At 45.4% G+C, this 18,997-nt stretch overlaps 1 protein-coding gene and 1 long non-coding RNA gene across 2 annotated transcripts in view; one reads left to right on the top strand and one right to left on the bottom strand.

The window, feature by feature from the left end:
• Positions 1-2,798: 2,798 nt before the first annotated feature.
• On the bottom strand, positions 2,799-14,312 carry LOC110074235 (uncharacterized). Its single transcript, XR_013542700.1, has 4 exons — positions 14,178-14,312; positions 6,700-6,758; positions 3,081-3,116; positions 2,799-2,969 (listed from the first exon to the last, which is right to left on the bottom strand). It is a non-coding gene; the product is annotated as an uncharacterized LOC110074235 (long non-coding RNA).
• Positions 14,313-14,891: 579 nt separating this feature from the next.
• SDC1 (syndecan 1) overlaps positions 14,892-18,997 on the top strand; it is a 29,940-nt gene continuing 25,834 nt past the window's right edge. Inside the window, exon 1 of the mRNA XM_020784286.3 lies at positions 14,892-15,132. Coding sequence (XP_020639945.3) covers positions 15,070-15,132 — 63 coding nt within the window. The 5' untranslated portion in view covers positions 14,892-15,069. The remainder of the gene's footprint in view (positions 15,133-18,997) is intronic.

Genomic DNA, 18,997 nt, shown 5'->3' with positions numbered 1-18,997 from the left:
CCAAGTAGTGCTGCATGTGGAACAATCTCTACTAACAATCACTCCAGACTGCCCGGAGTCATACAGACACCTGCTTCATTCACTAGCATCTCCAAATTGTGTTATTTTTCTTTCTTCCCTGTAATACAAAGAACTATCCCTTACATTTTTTAAAAGAAGGGGCACAGTTTTTCTTGCACTTGTAACATAAGAAAGACTATGTAGTGTTTTGCTATGGGGTGTGTTTGCAAGAGAGAGAGAGAGTCCCTGACCTAAACTGGGGATGCCTTAGAAGTGTAGGAAAGCTGGTGAGTCACGGCATGAAACCAAAGTTTCAGAGGAAGCTGCCTTACAGATACAGTCCTGTTCAAGTCGGTCTGTGGATACTTGTGAGGGCTTGTGATTCTGTTCTGATTCATATTTTGCACTCAACATTTCATCATGGTGTGACTCATAGTCGGAAGCATGAACAACCTCTCCTTAAATGTTGCAGGTGATGGGGAAGTTCCCTCTGTGAGGGTGGATCTTCAGTGGTTATCTTGTCCACCCAAGTTTGAACTTGATGATGTAGTCACCATAATTTGTCTGCTGTGCAAAGTAATCTGTGGATTACTTGTAGATTAGTAGCATGGTTTGTGAGCAATGTTCTGCCAATCTCACGCCACCTCTGCCCCTCCCCACCCCACCCCCAGCCCCACAAGGTTAGTATTGTACAAAGCCGTCTTTGGACACTTTTACAGGGACAACGCCAGAAACAGAAATATTGGGTGTAGGCAGAATGTGTGGTCTGAGCAGAAGGGTCTCTCCTGTGAGTTCCCCTCCTTCACTTGGATCATGGAGGGCTTGTATGGTGGTGGGAGGCCCAGGACCGAAGGGATGAAGTGAATTCAAGGCTATGAATGCATTTGTGTCCCACATCTGATTTCTTTAAAACTATTTGGTTTGCATTAACATTCTCATCAGAAACGTATCTTCTCTGAAATGAGTCCTGCTGATTATTTTAGCGATGTTAATTTACACATAAGCATGCTTCAGGCTGCAGCCCTACATTTAATCTCCATTTAATTGTGCAAACTGTAATATATTCTAGTAATAATTTGCACAATGGTCCAAAAATGGGGGGGGGAATAAAATCTTCATTGGGAAGACCGCATGTCCCTACCCCTGCCCCTGCCGTTGCCTAAAGTTTGAATGCTCAAAGGTTTGTGTACTCACAAGGCGATGCTAGATATATCTGCTCAGAAGTAAGTCCCGTTTTCTTCAGTGAACTTTAACAACAATAACAACCACAACCACAATCACCATCATCATCATCATCACCATCATCACCATCATCATCATCATCATCATCATCATCATCATCATCATGGGCCATCAAATTAATTCTTACTTATGGTGACGCTCTTCAGGGTTTTCCAGGTACAGAGTCCTCAAAGGTGGTTTCCGATTCCCTTCTTGCGGGGTGGGGGTGCCTCTGGATTGTGCAGCTTGCCCCCAAGGCCATGCAGGCTGGCTCTTCTTCCAGGAGGCATAGTGGGGAATCAAACTCCCAACCTGTGGCTCTTCAGTCAGTTATTTAAGCCACTGACTGCTAGGAAAATCCTCACAGGATTTCAAATGAGGTACTATTATTTAGCATGCCAGCTGAAAACCTTGCTTTAAATGGGGGATCTTGTAGAAGCCATGAAGAGATTTGCACAGGGCCAGCATTTGGGGTGATTTGCATAACCTGATAAAATCGACACAACAACATTATACAGGGAATGTAAAGGTTTTGTGGCCGTCTCAGGTATGGGCATGCCGAAAGGGTACAAGGGTTGTGTGGCCCAGCTGAGAGCAGAATGGAAGGATTGCCTGCCTCATACTCTGAATTACTGCACAGACACTGTTTTCTGCAAGAAACTTTAGCCCTTGTATCCTGTATGGGCTGAATACTTCCCCTGCTAACACACTGCCCCCAGTATGGCTAGCGGTGCTCAAGTGAGGGGTAGTCCTTCACTCACTTGATCTCCGATCAATGTGGCTTTGACTTTGACTTGTGCCGTCAGGAGAGTGGGTGCAAGCAGTCTATTTCACCGATCCTCCCTGCTGCAGACATAGCACCATAAGCAGGATAAGGGTTATGGGAATAATTATGGCAAAGTATGCCCAGTAAAAAAAAAAACAATGCCTAAAAAAAAGATGCATAATAAAATTACGCACATGGAAACACAGCTGCACATACAATTTTAACAAGGAGGGGGTGCTAATTAAAACTGCCCATATTAGAAGAAGAGAGTGTGCTTTTCATCAGAAGACTGGATAGGATGTTTTTGTTAAAAAAAAAAAAGAAGGGAGGGAAAGAGAAAGAAGGTAAGTAGGTAATTTTGTTATACTATATTCTCAGCACATACACTAAAGTGGTTTTTATCACGGCGCAGTGGTTAAAACGCTGTATTGCAGCTAAAACTGTGCTCACGACCTGGGGTTCAAATCCCAGGTAGCCGGCTCAAGGTTGACTCAGCCTTCTATCCTTCCGAGGTCGGTAAAATGAGTACCCAGCTTGCTGGGGGGGCAATGTGTAGCCTGCATAATTAAAATTGTAAACCGCCCGGAGAGTGCTTGTAGCGCTATGGGGCGGTATATAAGTCCAATAAATAAATAAAATAAATAAATAAATAAATAAATAAATGGAATAGCCAAGACCTGTGTTTTTGCTTCTGCAGTGCTACTCTGTGTGCTCAAGTGTTCACATGTGCAGGACCTGCTAAGAACAGCAGGTCGCTTCTAACTACACGTTATACCTTAAAAAATCCTACAAAGGATCACCATACATGGAATTTACTTGACCACATAATTATTATTAATATTGGTGCAGGCCCTGGAGAGAGAAATGAGTGGATGGATTATGGGTTCCCACTGTAGAACTATTCTTGCTCTCAGGCATTCTGTGGATGAACACATGTCTTCCCAGTCCCAGATGTTGAGAAGCCAAGACCTCCCTTTGACTCCTAGCAACACGGAGACAAAAAAAAGACAAAATCATTTCACATGTATTTTATTATATAACAGCAATTAAATCTAGCATGCCATTAATGAACAGACACAGAATCTTTACTTACTTTCTCCACTTCCAGGCAGGATTCTCATTTTTCCATCTACACAGTACAAAATTTAATAGAATTATAAAATATCAGAGTTGGAAAAGGCTGGTAAGGCCACAGAGTTCAACCACCACCTGCTCAATGCAGGAATCCAGATTAATGTATATCTGACAGACAGCTGTCTAGCTTTATCTTGAATGCCTCCAGTGTTGGATGCTCACTACTTCTTGAGGTAATTGGTTCCACTGCTCTAACAATTAGGACGTTTTTCCTGAAATTCAACCAAAATCTGGCTTCCTTTAACTTGAGCCCATTATTGCATGCCCTGCACTCTGGGATGATCCAGAAGAGATCCTGCCAATCCTCTGTATGACAGGCTTTCCAGTATTTAAAAAGTGTTATCATCTGTCCCCTCAGTCTTTGTTTCTCAAAGCTAAACATGCCCAGTTCTTTCAGTCTTTTCCTCATAAGATGTGGTTTCCATCCTCCTCCTCCTCCTTGTTGCCCTCCTCTGAATGTGTATCCCATATGCTTTTATATCACCTCATTATCTCCGTGGATTTTCCTCAACGGGCTTCAAAGCCATTATAAATTTTAACCCTGCTAACATGTTTCTTAAGATTATATTGATTATTTAATTGCTGTATAGAGTGTAGACTTCCCCTCAACCACCCTTTCCCAAGCTAGGCGCCTCTAGGTGTGTGAGAACACAACGCCCATCATCCCAACCCAACAGTTATTGACAGATGTGGGGCACAACTGACATTGTAATCTAACACATCTAAAGAGTGTCAAGTTGGAAGAGATGGGCGTATATCGGCATCTTCTGACTGGAAGACAAGTTCAGTCTTCCAGCATCAGTGGGAAGAAATTTGTTACCCTCTCAGACCAGCCCTGTCTTTTACACAAGAAAGTGAGCCCATAATCAAAACACCACTGTTCTGGTTTCACTCAGCTTTCCCTCTTCCAAAGTCTTCCCTTGGCAACAGATGACTTGCTGTTGACAGTCGAGGCCTATTTTTGCCTAAGCAGTTATGCAAGTAGAGACAGAGCAGAACGGGAGCAGCAGGCCAAGACAGGCATCTGGCTGAACCTGCAGAGAACAATCCTGCTCATTTCCTGTTGTTTGAATAAGCAATTCTTTGGGAGGATAAGCCTGTTGGTGCTCCAGCAAAGCCTTGGGCAGGCCACTCCGGCTACCCAGACTTCAGCTCAATGTGCTTGTGGTTGTTACACATTCAGTTCCCCTTTAGTTTTCTTAAATTAACAAGGTGCAACCTGGAGGAAAGAGGCATGGAAGAGGGCAGAAGAAGGAGCACAAGTACCACATTTCTAGTTAAGGTAAGAGAGGTGCTCTTGTGCCCAAGTGCAGTCAGCTCTCCTTACCTGATCCTGTTGTGGATTGCATTGTTAGGGACAAACTGCATAATACCCCATAGAAGCCAAGCGGATCAGGAGTATGACTTTCCAAAGGGCATTGAACTACAACTGCTATCCACCCTAAACAACACAGACAATGCTGAAGAATGACAGGAGTTGCCCATCTTTGATTTAGATGTTCACCAACACTGCCCTTTTTTCTTTCCCTTTTGACAGCAACAAACTCTCTCTGAGGTTGACCTTGTCAAGAGAAAGGAAAATAAAAATAGGGATTTTTTTGTGAAAAAAAAAATCTAACTGAATCTTTCCTGAAATTTTGGTCCTTCAAATGTTTTAGGTAAGAACTCTAGTCACTCTTGTTCATTCTGGTGGAGCTGATGGAAACTGCCATTGAAAGATCTGGAGGGCACAAGGTTAGGAAAGCCTAATCTAGAGGCTCCCCAACTAAATGGACTTCTTTTGGTATCTCCACGTCATAAACGTCCACCCACTTCCTCTTCTCCATCAAGCTTCTATAGGGGAAGAAGGCAGGTGATATATCTACAAAGGAGGCTTCCAAACAATTCTTGGCTTCTCTCTTGCTAAAGACAGCCTGCCTTTAAATAGTATGAAAGTAAAACAATCCTAAATCTTATTATAAAGAAGGAAGAACATACTTTGAAAGGAAAGGAGAGCAGTCAATATTACAAAAGAGGATTCTGCATGCTCCCCACTCCCTATTCAGACCACATGCATAGTCAGATGGCTATGGAGGTAGGCCAGCCTGTAAAGTAGCCTTTCAGCAATAGCGCCATAGGTAAACACACACACAGAATGCAGACAATAAGCCTGTAGTACAAATAATGGCCTTAAGCAGTTCTAGCAAACTCCACCTATGCAGTCAGTTCTCAAACAGGGAAAAGGCAGGAAACAGACGCATGCCTGCAGGGAAGGAGAAGGAAGAAAAACAAAACCTCCCTGGCAAAGACTATGTCTCTGAATATACATTCCCTTAGAAGGACTATCTTCATAAAATAAAAGGGTAGTATTACTGATCCTAGTAAATAGGATGCTGCATTATAACAGGTCAGTTTATTCATCCACCTGGTCCAGTAATTTTCTACTTGAGCAATGTATCTCAGGGGTCTGAGGCAGTGGTAATACCAGAATAAAATATTAGAAGTGGGTTTTTTTTTTATAAAGCTGTACTGTATTATTCCAGTCTACTTTGTTCTTTTATGTTTCTGCCATGAACCACCCAGGCAGTATTTGCACACGCAGAGAGCAGCTTAGGGCTACGTCGTCGTGAGCAGACGAGAGACCTTTGGAAGGACAGGTGGCTAAGCAGCCTTTCACCAAACGAGAGTTGCCCAGTTGACTAAAAAGAAATTGCCTGACCAGATTTATGGCCTTTGGCCCATATCCCAGAATTTGATGTGTAAACCCTTAGAATTTGAAAAATGGCTGCCAGAATTTCTGACAGTGGGATTTCCTAAAGAAATGATTTAGACACATTTCCCCCAACACTGAGTGAGCAAGTGCAAACGAATGCCTCTAGTGAAGCGGGCTTTTCATGAAATGAAATTATGTTAATTTATACTTCTTAGGCCTACATCCAATTAATAGGTGCATTGTAGGACAGACCCACTGAATCAATTGCCAGCTGGTGAGTCAACACTGACGTAAATCCCACTCCTTCAATGGGTTTACTCCGAATGGGGCTCTCAACTGCATTCAGATCTTAATATGTCAAAAGATTATTTGATGTTTATGTGTGGACTGGTAACCCACCTCATGACAGCTAGGGAGATAATGTGTGTGTCGGAACTTCTCTAGCTATTACAGTCTGTAGAAGTCCATCAAGTCTAAGATAGCAAAATGTGTGGTGGTGAAGGTGAGAATAATAGAGTAATTTAGCAGGATCAGCTGTGAAAAGAGTTCTTAACATCAGAGACAGAAAGCCTCTGGCCTTCCAAACATTGTTAGACTCTACCTCATCAGTCCCGTGGCCAATAGCTGAGGAGAACGGCAATTGTTATTCAACACTGGAAAAGGGAAAAAGGTTCCAGAGCCCGTCCTTTCATCCATTTCCATGCTTAGCCTCTCTTCGCAACTATAACCCTATTTATACAGACCCTATTCTTTCCCTCATAGGGAAGCCCCAAACAGTTTCATTAATCCAAGAAAAAATCATGCATATTAAATAGAGTATCAAAAAGATAAGAATATGAAAGAAACTATCTGATGAAACTTGGGAGAACCAGATTCAAATCCTTACCCCGTCATGAAAATTTGGAGCAGTCCTTATCATGCAGCTGAACCTCTCTCACAGCATGTCTGTAGGATAAAGCAGAAAGGAGAAGCGTGGGCAGTACTTTGAATTCCTTGGAAGACATGCAGGATAGAAATAAGCATACATAAACATTCTAATCTTGGTTTTTAATTTTAATATATCTTTAATTGTTTCTAATATGTTTATATAATATTCTCAAAACTGCTTTTTTATATAATTTTAGTAATTGTGAGCTGCCTGGGGTCCCCTATGGGGAGAAAGGTGAATGAATGAATGAATGAATGAATGAATGAATGAATGAATGAATGAATGAATGAAATGCCTTGCCATTTGTGCAGCCTCGAGCAAACTCTACAGTCTCAGGATACCATCAGAAGGAGTGACTTGGTAAACTATTTCTAAATATTTTATTCCTAAAAAATGTTTTTAAAACCCCCCAAAACCCAGAAGAGTCACTGTTAAGTTAGAATTGACTTGATAACACATAATTATTAATTAATATTATACCAATGGACTTCCAATTCAAGACTAAAATACCAAATCATGTAACAGCCAGTTCCCCATTCAATATTTGCACACATGGTGCTCCAATGGTGGAAGCTATCATGGAGATCTGATGGGTTGGGTGACCAGGCACCCTGCCAAGACTGATTGGCACCTTCTTAGGTTGCCAAGGCAACTTCACAGTTGGAATTCCACACATGTAAATATTGAACAAGATGGTGGCCAAATAATACACAATTCATAAATGATACACCCAAGCGTAGTATGGATGGAGTCTGTCTATACACAGGCGAAAGAGGAAAACGTACATAATATAAAAGCATGCACTAATGCAGGAAATCCCTCCACATAAGATGTGAAAGGAACAAAGAAAGCTATCTTCTACAAAGACAAGCCACCTGTGTTGCTAAAACAGTGTCGTCTGGCTGTCCAAAATATTAAGACTTTCCCAGTTTAGGCTCTTGATGCCAGGAATTGAGTCTGGAACCTTTGACATATTAGCTGTGTATCTTTTCCACCACTTGTGACAAAAAGCAATGGAAACTGAATGACTTCACAGCCAGCTGCACACTAGAATGCCTCAGAAGAAGTCGTCATACACGAAGCTGCCACTTGGCAGCACAAGGACTGCCTGCCAGGATGAAAGCTTGGTTATCTGTGGATGGATCATGTTGGGGCAAAAGGGTGCAAAGCACCAAAGACAGCATCAGTATACAACCGCAGACTCAGAAAGGTGGGCCCAGGTCTACACCTCTGGTTTCAAACATCAGTTCTGAAGCTGCCAGAAGGTATACAAGAGCCAAAGCTCCACCACCCAGACATGTTCATTTTTCCTAATGAGAGGGGGAAAGAAGAGGTTACACAGGCAAATTGTAATTACACCTTGCTTGTTTGGATCATAGCATTTATTAATCTACAGACCTATCAGGTTTATATCCCACCTTTCCACCAATACATTCAAGCACATGGCTTTCCCTTCACCCCAGCCTTGTGAGGCAGGTCTGACTCTCAGAAACAGGGGCCGCAATCCTGTTGCACAGCTCCCGATGCCCAGTGGGGATGATGTCCTCACCAGCGGCACATCACCATTGATTAAAGGCCATTTTGGAGTGCATGCAACTTGAACACAACATACCCTGAAATTCCCAAAGGAAGCTTTTAATCAGTTGCTGCTGTTGGTTGCTGCTGTTGATGTTACTGCTGTTCTGGGTGCGGAGCTGCACAACAGGATTTCAGCCAGTGGCTGGTCCCAGGTCACCTAGTGAGTTTCTTTGCTTAGCGAGGACCTGAACTTGACTTGCCACTCTAACCACTGCACCATCCTGCCTTTGAATAGCCACCCCCTAGTGAGCAACCACAGAGCCATAAAGAGTTCTTATAGGCAATAGCTAAAAACCTCATGTCAGGTGCAGTGAGGTGTGCTGGAAGAAATAGTATGGAAGATCAAGCAGAGAACAGGGACACCTTTTGTTTTCCTCAGATGACACTGAAGTTGCTTCCCTTGGATTTACACCTGTTGCTTGGTTCTTCATTGCAGAGAGACTCCGTGTATTGGGGGAGGGGGCGGCAGCAGGGGCAACAGTACAAGCTACAAGGCCAAACAGAAAGGGAGAAACAGGTGCTCACAGGTAGAACCACAGATTCAACATCTCCTCAAAACCTGCACAGCCCCCAATGACAGGAAACATCAAGAGCCATCAACTACTATCAGGCCCTTGTGTGAATGTGCCTTCCTGCCCTTTCCCCTCGACATTAGTTTCTCCAGTGGAGAGCAAACAGGGGTGTTCCAGATAGTGAGGGAGTCCGGCTTCCCTCAGCACCAACCAATATGGCCAACAGTCAGAAATGAAGGATATTGTCTAATAACATCTGGACAGTTATGAGGTTTCCTGCCAATGACCTAGACCAGAGTCAGGAGGCCTCCGAGCCTCCTGTCCTTTTGGACCCCTTCCCCAAAACCCCAAATACCCCTGACCTAGATGTGTACAGGCAGGACAGCTGTGCAATCAAAACAGATGAACTGGACACTAGACAGATGCCCTAGACAACGGCAACTAAGGGGCACAGTTTCCACAGAAATGCAAAATATATGTTCCTCAGCTGTACCAGAGGAATTCTGCCGATACTTCTCCTGCTGGACAGACTAAAGGTAAGGAATCTTAGTAGGTTTTAATCTGATAAAGCAAAGAAAGACAAGGAAATACAGTTTCCTAACAGACCGCAGAAGTACTTTGGGCAACGTCTTGCGAATGCAGCCATCCATCAGAATGTGTCTCCAGCAATCAGCTGCTGAGATGTACCCCACAACAGGTGGTGGCTGTAGGCTTCCTGGAAACATCTGGCTAGCTGGCTGGCCTGTTGGTTTGATCCAGCAGAACTTCTTCCATGTCTGCCAGATATGGAGATGAAGAGGGGGAAGTGAACGGAGTTGAGTCAGGGTTCTCCAGCTTTTAGGGTGACCACTTATACATCATGCAAAAATCAGAGGATAGAAGAGCCTGCATTTGCATTGCATTTATTTTTTTAATGTAAATGTACAGATCCATATTTAGAAACAATTACTTTTAAAAGAAATATAAAGCCTGATGAAGAAACCTGTGAGCAAATGGCCCCTATAATTTTTACATCTGCTTTCCAGGTGGGCATCTTCAAGGTTTCTGCTTCCTTTCTTCCTGTGATTCTTTATTTGATGATAATGAGCTGCGTGTCTCTCCCTCCTCTCACATCCTCACAACAGCCTTATGAAATAGAACGGGAAAGAAAGAATGGCCAGCTAAGGGTTCTCCCCAGGCAGTTGTACTACTTGGGGGGGGGAGGGGACTTGGACCTTTATCTTCCACGTCCCAAACCAACCATACAGGCTCTTTGGCCTTAAACGTGAGAAGTTTAAGGCAAGCTTTCCCAATGAAATGGTCTGCTGGAAAGTAGGAAGCCAAGGCCCAAATCCTTTTACACTGGTACAACACAAATGGGGGCAACTGTTAGATGCCAAGCGCCCCAAATTCAGAAATCACCTGTTGCATACTGCATTGTGTAAGTCAGCATACCACTGATAAATGCCTGTGGTGATTTTTCAGCCTGGGGCACTTTGCCTCGTAAAATCATGCTATTTGCATAGCTATGCAAGAGGCTTTGGGCCCCAGCTGCCCCATCAGCCATGTAAAGCTGAACTATGACTTTCTTTCCATCTCCTCCATTCGCTACCTGATGAGACCAAGTCCTCTTCTATGCTAGCCCCAGTTCATTTTAGGACTGCCTTATGATTCATTTAATCAGGCACCAATGCCACAAGTTCAAGTTTTGCCACGTCTCCATCTGGAAGGGTGCATGTGTGGGTCTGTCTTCTTCTTTTGATTCATCATAGGATCACTGATCAATCAGAGACCCATTTTTTTTTGCCTTATAGGAAGTAATTAATCAATGCGTACACACATCTTTCAAAACTGATTCCTTATCTGTGTCCTTTTTAGTTGGGTATAATTGGCCACCTTAAGCACAAAAGGCAAAGAGGTGATTTCAGTTTCTTAGTAATTCAGCAAGAAGAATCGGAGATTTTTTTGGTAAAAAAATGGACATCAGACAAGCTCACGTTTATTATTAAATAATTACTCTTTCATAGCGTGTGTCCTTGAAATAGAGTGAGGTGTAGAAATCAAAGCAAATACTATTTCTGGGTCAAATCAAAGGGATGCAGAAATCTTTCTGCTTCAGGTGGTTGTCTCAGAAAACATACCAGAAAGCCAAACTACTCTTTCTTTTTGCAGGATCCTAACCTTACCTGGGTTCCTGGGGATGGTGGGGGGGGGGAGAAGAGAAAATTCTGGAAAGGGCTTATCGATTTGCCCACCACTTCCTTCTTGGTCTAGAAGACAGAAAGGCCTCAGCAGCTCAGTCTTAAAAACTGGAAGATGTAGCCAAGATGGAGGCATGCAAGAACAGAAAGCTTTGAACAGCCTACAAGGCTGGGAGAAAGGATCTCAAGGAAGGCAAAGAACAGGAATACTTAGCCTTCATGCACCACCATAAGGACATCCTAATCCCTCAGAAATATGTTTTAGTACATAATTCACACATGATCTAGACTAGGCATAGGGTATCCCATGTCTAATTTAGACCCATAAATAGGTAGGCATGCATTTTAGGACATGGTATGCAACTTTTTAGAAGGCCAGGTCCCATACCTTCAACTACTGGCCATGTACAGATTTTCTTTTCACAAAGGAAAAAGTTGGATGGGCCAACCACCCAACCTACTATGTTCTACCATTGGGGTGCTTCCTCTCCCCCCCCCGCCATCCAGTATTAAGCATTGAGACACCATGACATATTCTGGTTTTGAGCCCCCGTGGAAGGGGGCCATGGCATTCTCCCTGCACTGTGGAAATGCAAGAAGGGAACATTAGATACTTCTAACATGACCCACAACCTGAAAACAACCCGTCAGTACTTCAAAATTCAGCGAGAAAATACTCCCAAACTCCCACAGTGCAAGTATTTGTATCCTAGTGGAGGATGAGGATCAAGAGGCAGGATTTCAATAATAATAACAGCAGTGATAGCCGCAGACAACCTTTTACATGAACTGCAGAAGACATTTTTCCTATTGTCTAGCGTGGAAAAAGTCACTCCTTCTCAGATTTTGATTTAAGAACAAAAAGGGGATTGGCAACCAGCATTAATAAGGAACAATCTGACATACCAATATCATTGCATTTACAGTAGGAACCCATTTTCAACATACAATTTTAGCATGAATGAGGAACAAGAGGGATGTTATTGGCTTTCACCAAAACTTGAGAACATTAACACTGGGGCTACAATTCCCAGAATAAATGCCTGACAGACTTAGATGAATTGCAGGAATAGCACCAGCAGTCATATTGAGTGTAGGCTTGTGGTAGTAAAAAAGCAGCCTAACATTTTTACGTGATCGCAGGTTTTTATTCTCTGCTTGTCAGTTTGTCCTCAAGGAAGGGCTCCAACTGTTGATTAGAAGAGGATACTGAAACAGATGGTCTGCTTGTCTGATAAAGAAAGATGCTTCTTCGACTCTTAATAAACAGGTTTTGATGACATATACGCTCATCTTTGTATAGTTAGTCTGGCAAGTTAGAAAACTTTGTAGCTGGGATCATCCCAAATCACAACACTTAAGAGATGCAAGACACACGGGATCTTTTCTTTATTAAGACAGAAAATATTATTTTTGACTGCAAACTCAAAACATGTCCAAAAGATGAGGATTTAAAGCATTTCAGATTATGCCCACCTATAAGCATGCACAGATATTCTGACTGATCTTATTTCACTCAAATCAAACTGGACGAAGCATGGCCTTGAGGCCACATGTTTGTGCGGCACCCCATCCTCCTTTCCTCTAGCTTTCTCTCTGTTTTCCAACAACAGCAATAAAAAAAGTGGACTGGAATTGCTAGAATCCTCCAGGAGTGACAACTTTTCAAAAGGTCACAAGCTCCCTTTGCAACTGTTCAACAACACCCCCTGAAATCTAGCAACTCCCGGTTTCATATTTGTGTTTTAGACAGTCATGGCCAGGCTTCGGGAGGCAGAAAACTGGCCCCTATGCCCTGCTTCTGCTTAGATGCAAGATGGTGGTTCCACAAGATCAACTCTCCAGTCACAGCTGGTTGCAGCCAGTGGTCAAGCATGATGGGCACTGTAATCCAACAACACTCGGAGGACCATCGATTCCCTCGTTCTACCTTGGAACATTAGTCTAACTATACGTACATCAACTAGCAGCAAAGTCTTAGTGGGGCCAGACACGCTTGAGCAGCGGATCAGGCTCCAAGACAAGGATTTCCTCCAGGGAAACAATGGCAATCCATCTGGTCTTTTGCTGGAGAGCTAGGAGCACCTCAAGGGTCAGTCTGCCCACTTCCCAACAATGCTATCCAAAGCAAGACTGGGAAGGGGCTCCAAATGCTAATGGACTACGTCTCCCATCACCCCTTATCACTGGTCATGCTAGCAAGGACTGATGGCAACTGGAGTCCATCACCACCTGGAGGGCCATACTGCAAGAGTTTTGTTCCACTTACACTGTATCATATTATAGAGGGAACCTGTAGCCTGAACAAAAAGTGTGGTGCGGTGTTTTGTTTGCAAGAAACTGTTTGTCCCAGTTAAGTTGGTGTAATCAATTCCAAGCCTTCCTTCTTTAAGTAAGTTACACTGGGATCAATGGAGTTTGCTTCCCCGTGTGAGCAAGCTGAGTAGAGACATACAAGCTCGTTTTACAATCCCTCTAAATCATTGTACAGAGTACAGGCCAGGATCCCCCAACGTGCAAGTAGTCCTTGCTTACCCAAGACTGTTTTGGACTTTCAATATAAAATTACACTAACTAACAAAACCACTCAAGAGGCACAACTCAAAACTCTGGGGCTTGTAATTGTTTGGTCACTTAAAAAAAAGCAAACAAGCAGCTTTCATCAGGAATTACTTCCTGTTGGCAAGATTTGATTTGATCTTAAGACCAGGAGTGGCAACCTCCAGAGGTTTCGAGAGCTAAGTTCTCTTAATAGCAAGTCTTTCCGGAAGAGGCACCGTTCACTTCGGTGCGCTGAATTTATGCCTTTCGCTTTGTGGGTCAGACGATTTACATCCGCCTATTAATTCCACTGAGGTCACTGAGGTTTTTTTTTTTTTTTTTTTTGGCCAGGCTCTTTGGCTTTAACAGCTACTTGATAGGTGGTGAAACTTTTTCATTCCACCTCTCCTACCAACCCAGATCAGGCAGGTGTTAAAGGCACAGGAGGTCCGTTTGCTAGAAAACGACCGCCGGCAGCCCTGATGTATGGAGCGCAACCTACATTTTTAAAATCCCCCAGTTCTTGTTTCCTTAGGGCTTCCAGGCACTCTTAAGCCTCTGAAGGGTTTGATGATAAAGGCAATAAGATCTGCAACCGACCCAAGAACTAATGAAATGGGAATACCTGGACTCCACATCAAAGCCCAGCGGGGCAGGCAGGAGGAAGAGAAGAAGCGCCCCTTCTCACCCCAATCTTGCAAACTCACTGGAAAAGCCAAGTAAATGGATCTCAGTGGCTTGCTCATCCCGCTCATAAAATCTCAACTTCAGAGTTTCTGAGAAATGCAGGGAAAGGAGGGAATTCGAAGCAAGGCGTCCGCAGATCTGATCCGGATGATTCGGAGCTGGTTGGCTTGCGCTTCCTTTCTCTCTCCTCCTCCTCCTCCTGGCGGGATAATTCGCTGTTTAGTTCTCGGACCCCAGCCTCTCGGCGCAAAACTCTCCCGCCGCGCACTCCGACGACTTGTCTCCTTTCCTCCCGATGGTCTCGGGGCCGTGGGCTTTTTGCTGGGGGTCCGGCCGGCGGGGGATCGCGCCTCCCAAAGGGAGCCGAAGTGGAGGAAAGGAAGCAACCGCCGCCAACACAGTCGGCTCTGCAACCACCGCCGGCAGGGAGACGAGCAAGCCCTGAAAATACACGCCGCCCACCTCCCCCCCCCCCCCGGTCCCATGCCGGTAAGCAAAAGGCCCGCCGGCAGCCCCCCCCACCCGGCCGCCCAGTTTCTCCGGCGGGGGCGGGGAGGAAACGCCGCTTATGGTCCGGCCGGGCAGGACTGGGGGGCGTGGTGGCCGGGGCGGGGCGGGATCCTGTCGGGGGGGGCGTGGCCCCGCAGTAGGTGAAGGGCTTCGCCTTCGCCTCGGCCGCCTTTTTGCACAAGTCGCGGGCGGCGGCGAAGCGAGGAGCCCAGGGCAGAGCCGGGCGGCAGCGAGCGAGCGAGCGCGAGAGGGTGCGGAGAAGGGCGGTTCGTCCCCGGGGCGCGCTTCCAAGGCAAGGCGGCTGCTTCGAAACGGCGAGGATGGTCCCTCCGGCCCGGGCGCTGTGCGTGGCGCTCCTCTGCTTGCAGGCGGTCGCGGCGGCGGTAAGGACGACCCTCCGAACAGCCCCCCCGAGTCGGAGAGCGGGAGCGAGGGAGGGGGCGGTTCGGTGGGGCAGGGGAAACGAGAGCGACAGCAAAGCCTCGCCGGAGGGGTGGGTGGGTGTCCAGAGAGCCCCGGGGGGTGGGGTGGGGGTTCCCTCGGGGAGGGGGGTCGTGCTTCCCTGTCCCCGCCTGCGGGGCAAGGACGCCGCCGCCCCCCCTTGGCCAGCGCCGTCCCTTCCCGCCGAGGCGCCGCGGTCTTTTGGGGCAGGGCGCACGTGAAGCGCCGGCTTTGTGTCTCCTGCGCCTCGCGCGCGCGTGTCCTTCCCGCCGCCTCCCTGGGGCTCCCTTCCTCTCTCTCTCTCTCACACACGCATACGGGCAACCCCCCCCCCCCCCGGGAGGGCTGCAACAGGTTTGGAGCGGGTTGGAGGGGAGGGGTCGTCCGCGCGCGCGCGCCAAGAGCGGCGCCTTGCAAGAAGCCGGCTCCAAGGGGGCTCAAGCGCAGCCTCTTGTGCCGCTCGGGGGGAATCCAGCCCAGGCGACCATCCCCCCCCCCACCGAAGGCTTAATTCAAACCAGACCGCGGAGGCTCCTGACTGGCCTGGAAGGCTTCTCTCAGCCCCCCCCCGCTCCTTGTGTACTTCGCAGGATACTTTCCATGCTCGGAGCAAGCCGCGGCCTCTTTCCGCTCCCGGGCTGCGAACTCTCTTCCCTCAGGTTGAGGCTTCGGGACCACCGAGCCTTCGGGCCGAGCGACCGCCCGCCCGTCGCAGCTCGTGCCCGGCTGGTGCTCCCCTCTGTGCTCTAAATTGTTCTCAATGCCGGCTGTCGGGGACGGGGCAGCGGGGGGAGGGCGGCGGAAGAGCTGCCAGATTGCTTAGAAGGATGTTCTCAGGTTGGTCCCTTTGTGGCAGATGAACCCGAAAGTGAGTGGGGAGTATGGTCTCACGGGTTAAAACCAAATTCCATGGGCGCGGCGCCACGCGGGGTAGTAGCTCCCAAGTTACGGGTGTGATGGGTGCTGTGTAGGGGAGGCACGTGTGTGTGTGTGTGTTTCAACACTGGTTTTTGGTGGAGGGAAATTCCTGCCATTTCTGGAAACAGGTCACACAGATCAAATGAGATTTGAATCGATGCATCACAGCAGCCTTGTTGTATTTCATTTATGACAGGACAGTTAAACTTATCCCTGTGCCGTTCAGCAGTAATGAGCTGGGAGAAGAAGTGTTGATTGAAAATTACAACAGCGACATAGGTGCCTTATGACAGGCTTCTGGGGGCTCTTTTCTGATAAGTAGCCGATCCCTAATGCTCTTGGAGGACCATTGCTTTAATCCATAGAGGTACAGGATCTTAAGCTGATCTTGCAATTCAGAGCAATCCCAGTCCACATGAGAGAAAAAGAAATTGGCCTTATGACTGATACTCGGGTAGAGAGAGCTTCCCAGACTCTCCCTTTACAACATATATTCATCCTTAAAACAATGGGGTAGGGTTTTAAAATGCAGGAAACAGCAGAACTATTCAGCACCCAAGCTTGGAGGCAGAACAGGAATACATCTACAAAGAGATTTCTCTACTTTCGTTGCTTGCACAAGGAAGAATCTTATGTCTGTCATACATAAGTGGAGTAATGTTCTCACCCCCCCCCCCCAATCTCTTAAGACTTTAACTAAATAGTTCAGATGCCAGCTGGCACTTGAAAGTAATATGGAGCCATGAAGATTTTCTAGTACATTCCTCCCCCCCCCCCCCGCTGATGTCCTGACAATTAAACATAATGAGGAACTTGGTTTTGAAGACTGTTAGGAGCATTGGGGAATTGGCTTGTATCAAAGTGTATGAAATATTGTAGGATTTAACCATCTCTTGGTTTCGTTCTGTCATTGTTGTGATCATAACCTCCAATCTGGACATCCTTCCTTGGACCAACTGTGGCCACTGCCTTCATAATAATCTGTTGCTGACTGCTCACTGTCCTCTTAGCAAGGGACTCAGTTGAGCCCGGTGTGTTCTCTCATTTCATATTCACACTGGTGCAGCGTTGCCTAGCTTAAAAGCTGGAAACGGAGTGCTTTGGGAGCGCCTCCCCCCCACCATGATGGCTAAAGTCATTAATAGTGGATTTTTCTTCTATTGGATATTTGTGCTTAGTTAGTGAAACAGGAGATGCATTTTTGTGTGTTTCTTAAAGGTGACATTTTGTGTGTTGAGCTGGTGTCTGTATTTGCAGCCTTACCCATTACAGTACATTAGACTAGTCAAACTGGAGCAATACAGTACAGTAGGTATTATACTAAAGCTTGATGAGACCCGTTTCCTGTTTATGGCAACCAGCAGGTGTCACCCGTGAATAACAGTCTTTACCTTCTACTTCACTGCCACTCCCTGAGTCCTCTCTAACTTGCAAAACTGTGTGTTGAAACCACTTCACTTTTAAGAAGAAAATCACGTAATTGCATCTGAAACAGTCAGGTGGCATAACTACCGCAACAGCATGCCTTTTTCTCCCAGGCAAAGCATAAACTGTTTGATATTTATAAATGACATATCACAATTGTTGTGCAAGGACTACCCGGTGTCTGTTTTGGCAATATAATCTTAAACATATTTAGCAAGTCACATATGCATGCACAAATCACATTCTGTTTCAGGTCCCTCTTTTCTGGAGGTATCTCCAGCCTCCCCGATTGGGATGTTGTATTTGTATATTCTCAGCGGGAGAAGGAATTGGGCAAAATCAGGTCCAGTGTCCCTTCATATCCATGATCTTGGACTCTGGTTGCTTGATGCTTAAAAGCTGGCAGCTTTTAAGCATGTGTGGTGCAGAGGTGCCTAGTAATTTGATTTTTTTTTCCTGGTATCTGATACGACACAGAAAAGCATGGCTAAGGAAGGAAGGCATCATGTAGTACACATGTGTGTACTGACTGGTCATAAAATCCATTTTGCAAAGTCACATCTAGAGTAGACTGCCTTATATATCATTCCTACAGTAAACTCTAGTTTCAGCTCCAGTTAGGTTGTAAGTGCTTTTTTTCCAAAAAAAAAACTAGCACATATATTTTGTTGAAAGCACGTGAATGTTCTTGAATATAATGCTGTCCTTCCAGAAGGATTTGTGTCCAAGAAGTTGACTTCCTGGCTATACAAGGTTTTGATCCAAGTAATTAAAATGTCTTGATGATTTGAATACTGCAGAATTTGCTGCTGAAGGTCTCGTTGACTCCTCTGTACTGCATGCTCAGGAAACCTGCCATATTCATTTACTAAGAGAGAGAGAGAGAGATAATTCCCCAGTTGATTCTTTTCTATTGTTTATATGGAAACTGCCACATTGAATGACTTTTCTTTAGAAGTATACACAAAATATATACAGGGTAGCGTTGTGGATTCCAAATGATCCATTGTGAACACCACTTGTCTGTATCTACATTAGCAGTCAAACATTCTAACTCTGAAATCTGACTTGAGTGATTTTCTGGAGCAAAGTTTGAATGAATGCTGTTTATGACTGAGGTGTATGCAATAAAACTCTGTGAATTTATGTGATAAAGTGTTGTGAAGCTGTGCCTCAGATCTCATTGGTCTGTTAAGTGGTAGTGCTGGAAAAGGTCAACTTTTAGTAACTGAGGTGTCTGGGATGGAAAGATGAGAGGCCTTTTTTTCTATTGGTACTATTATTTCGGAAGTGAATGGAAAGAACTTCCACCCCTGTGTGCAACTCTTAAAGATCGCGTTGCATGTTGCTTTCAAAGGCATAGCTGTATCAATCCGTTTCAACAGCATAAGAAAAAGTATTGTGGCACTGTAAAGATGATTTTTTTTCAGTGTGAGCCTTGTTGTTGATCATAATCCACAGAAA

This window comes from Pogona vitticeps, chromosome 1 (genome assembly GCF_051106095.1).
Source record: "Pogona vitticeps strain Pit_001003342236 chromosome 1, PviZW2.1, whole genome shotgun sequence".
Classification (NCBI taxonomy): domain Eukaryota; kingdom Metazoa; phylum Chordata; class Lepidosauria; order Squamata; family Agamidae; genus Pogona; species Pogona vitticeps.
Note: the sequence above shows the minus strand (reverse complement) of the source record. Positions and strands in the feature narration are given on the sequence as shown.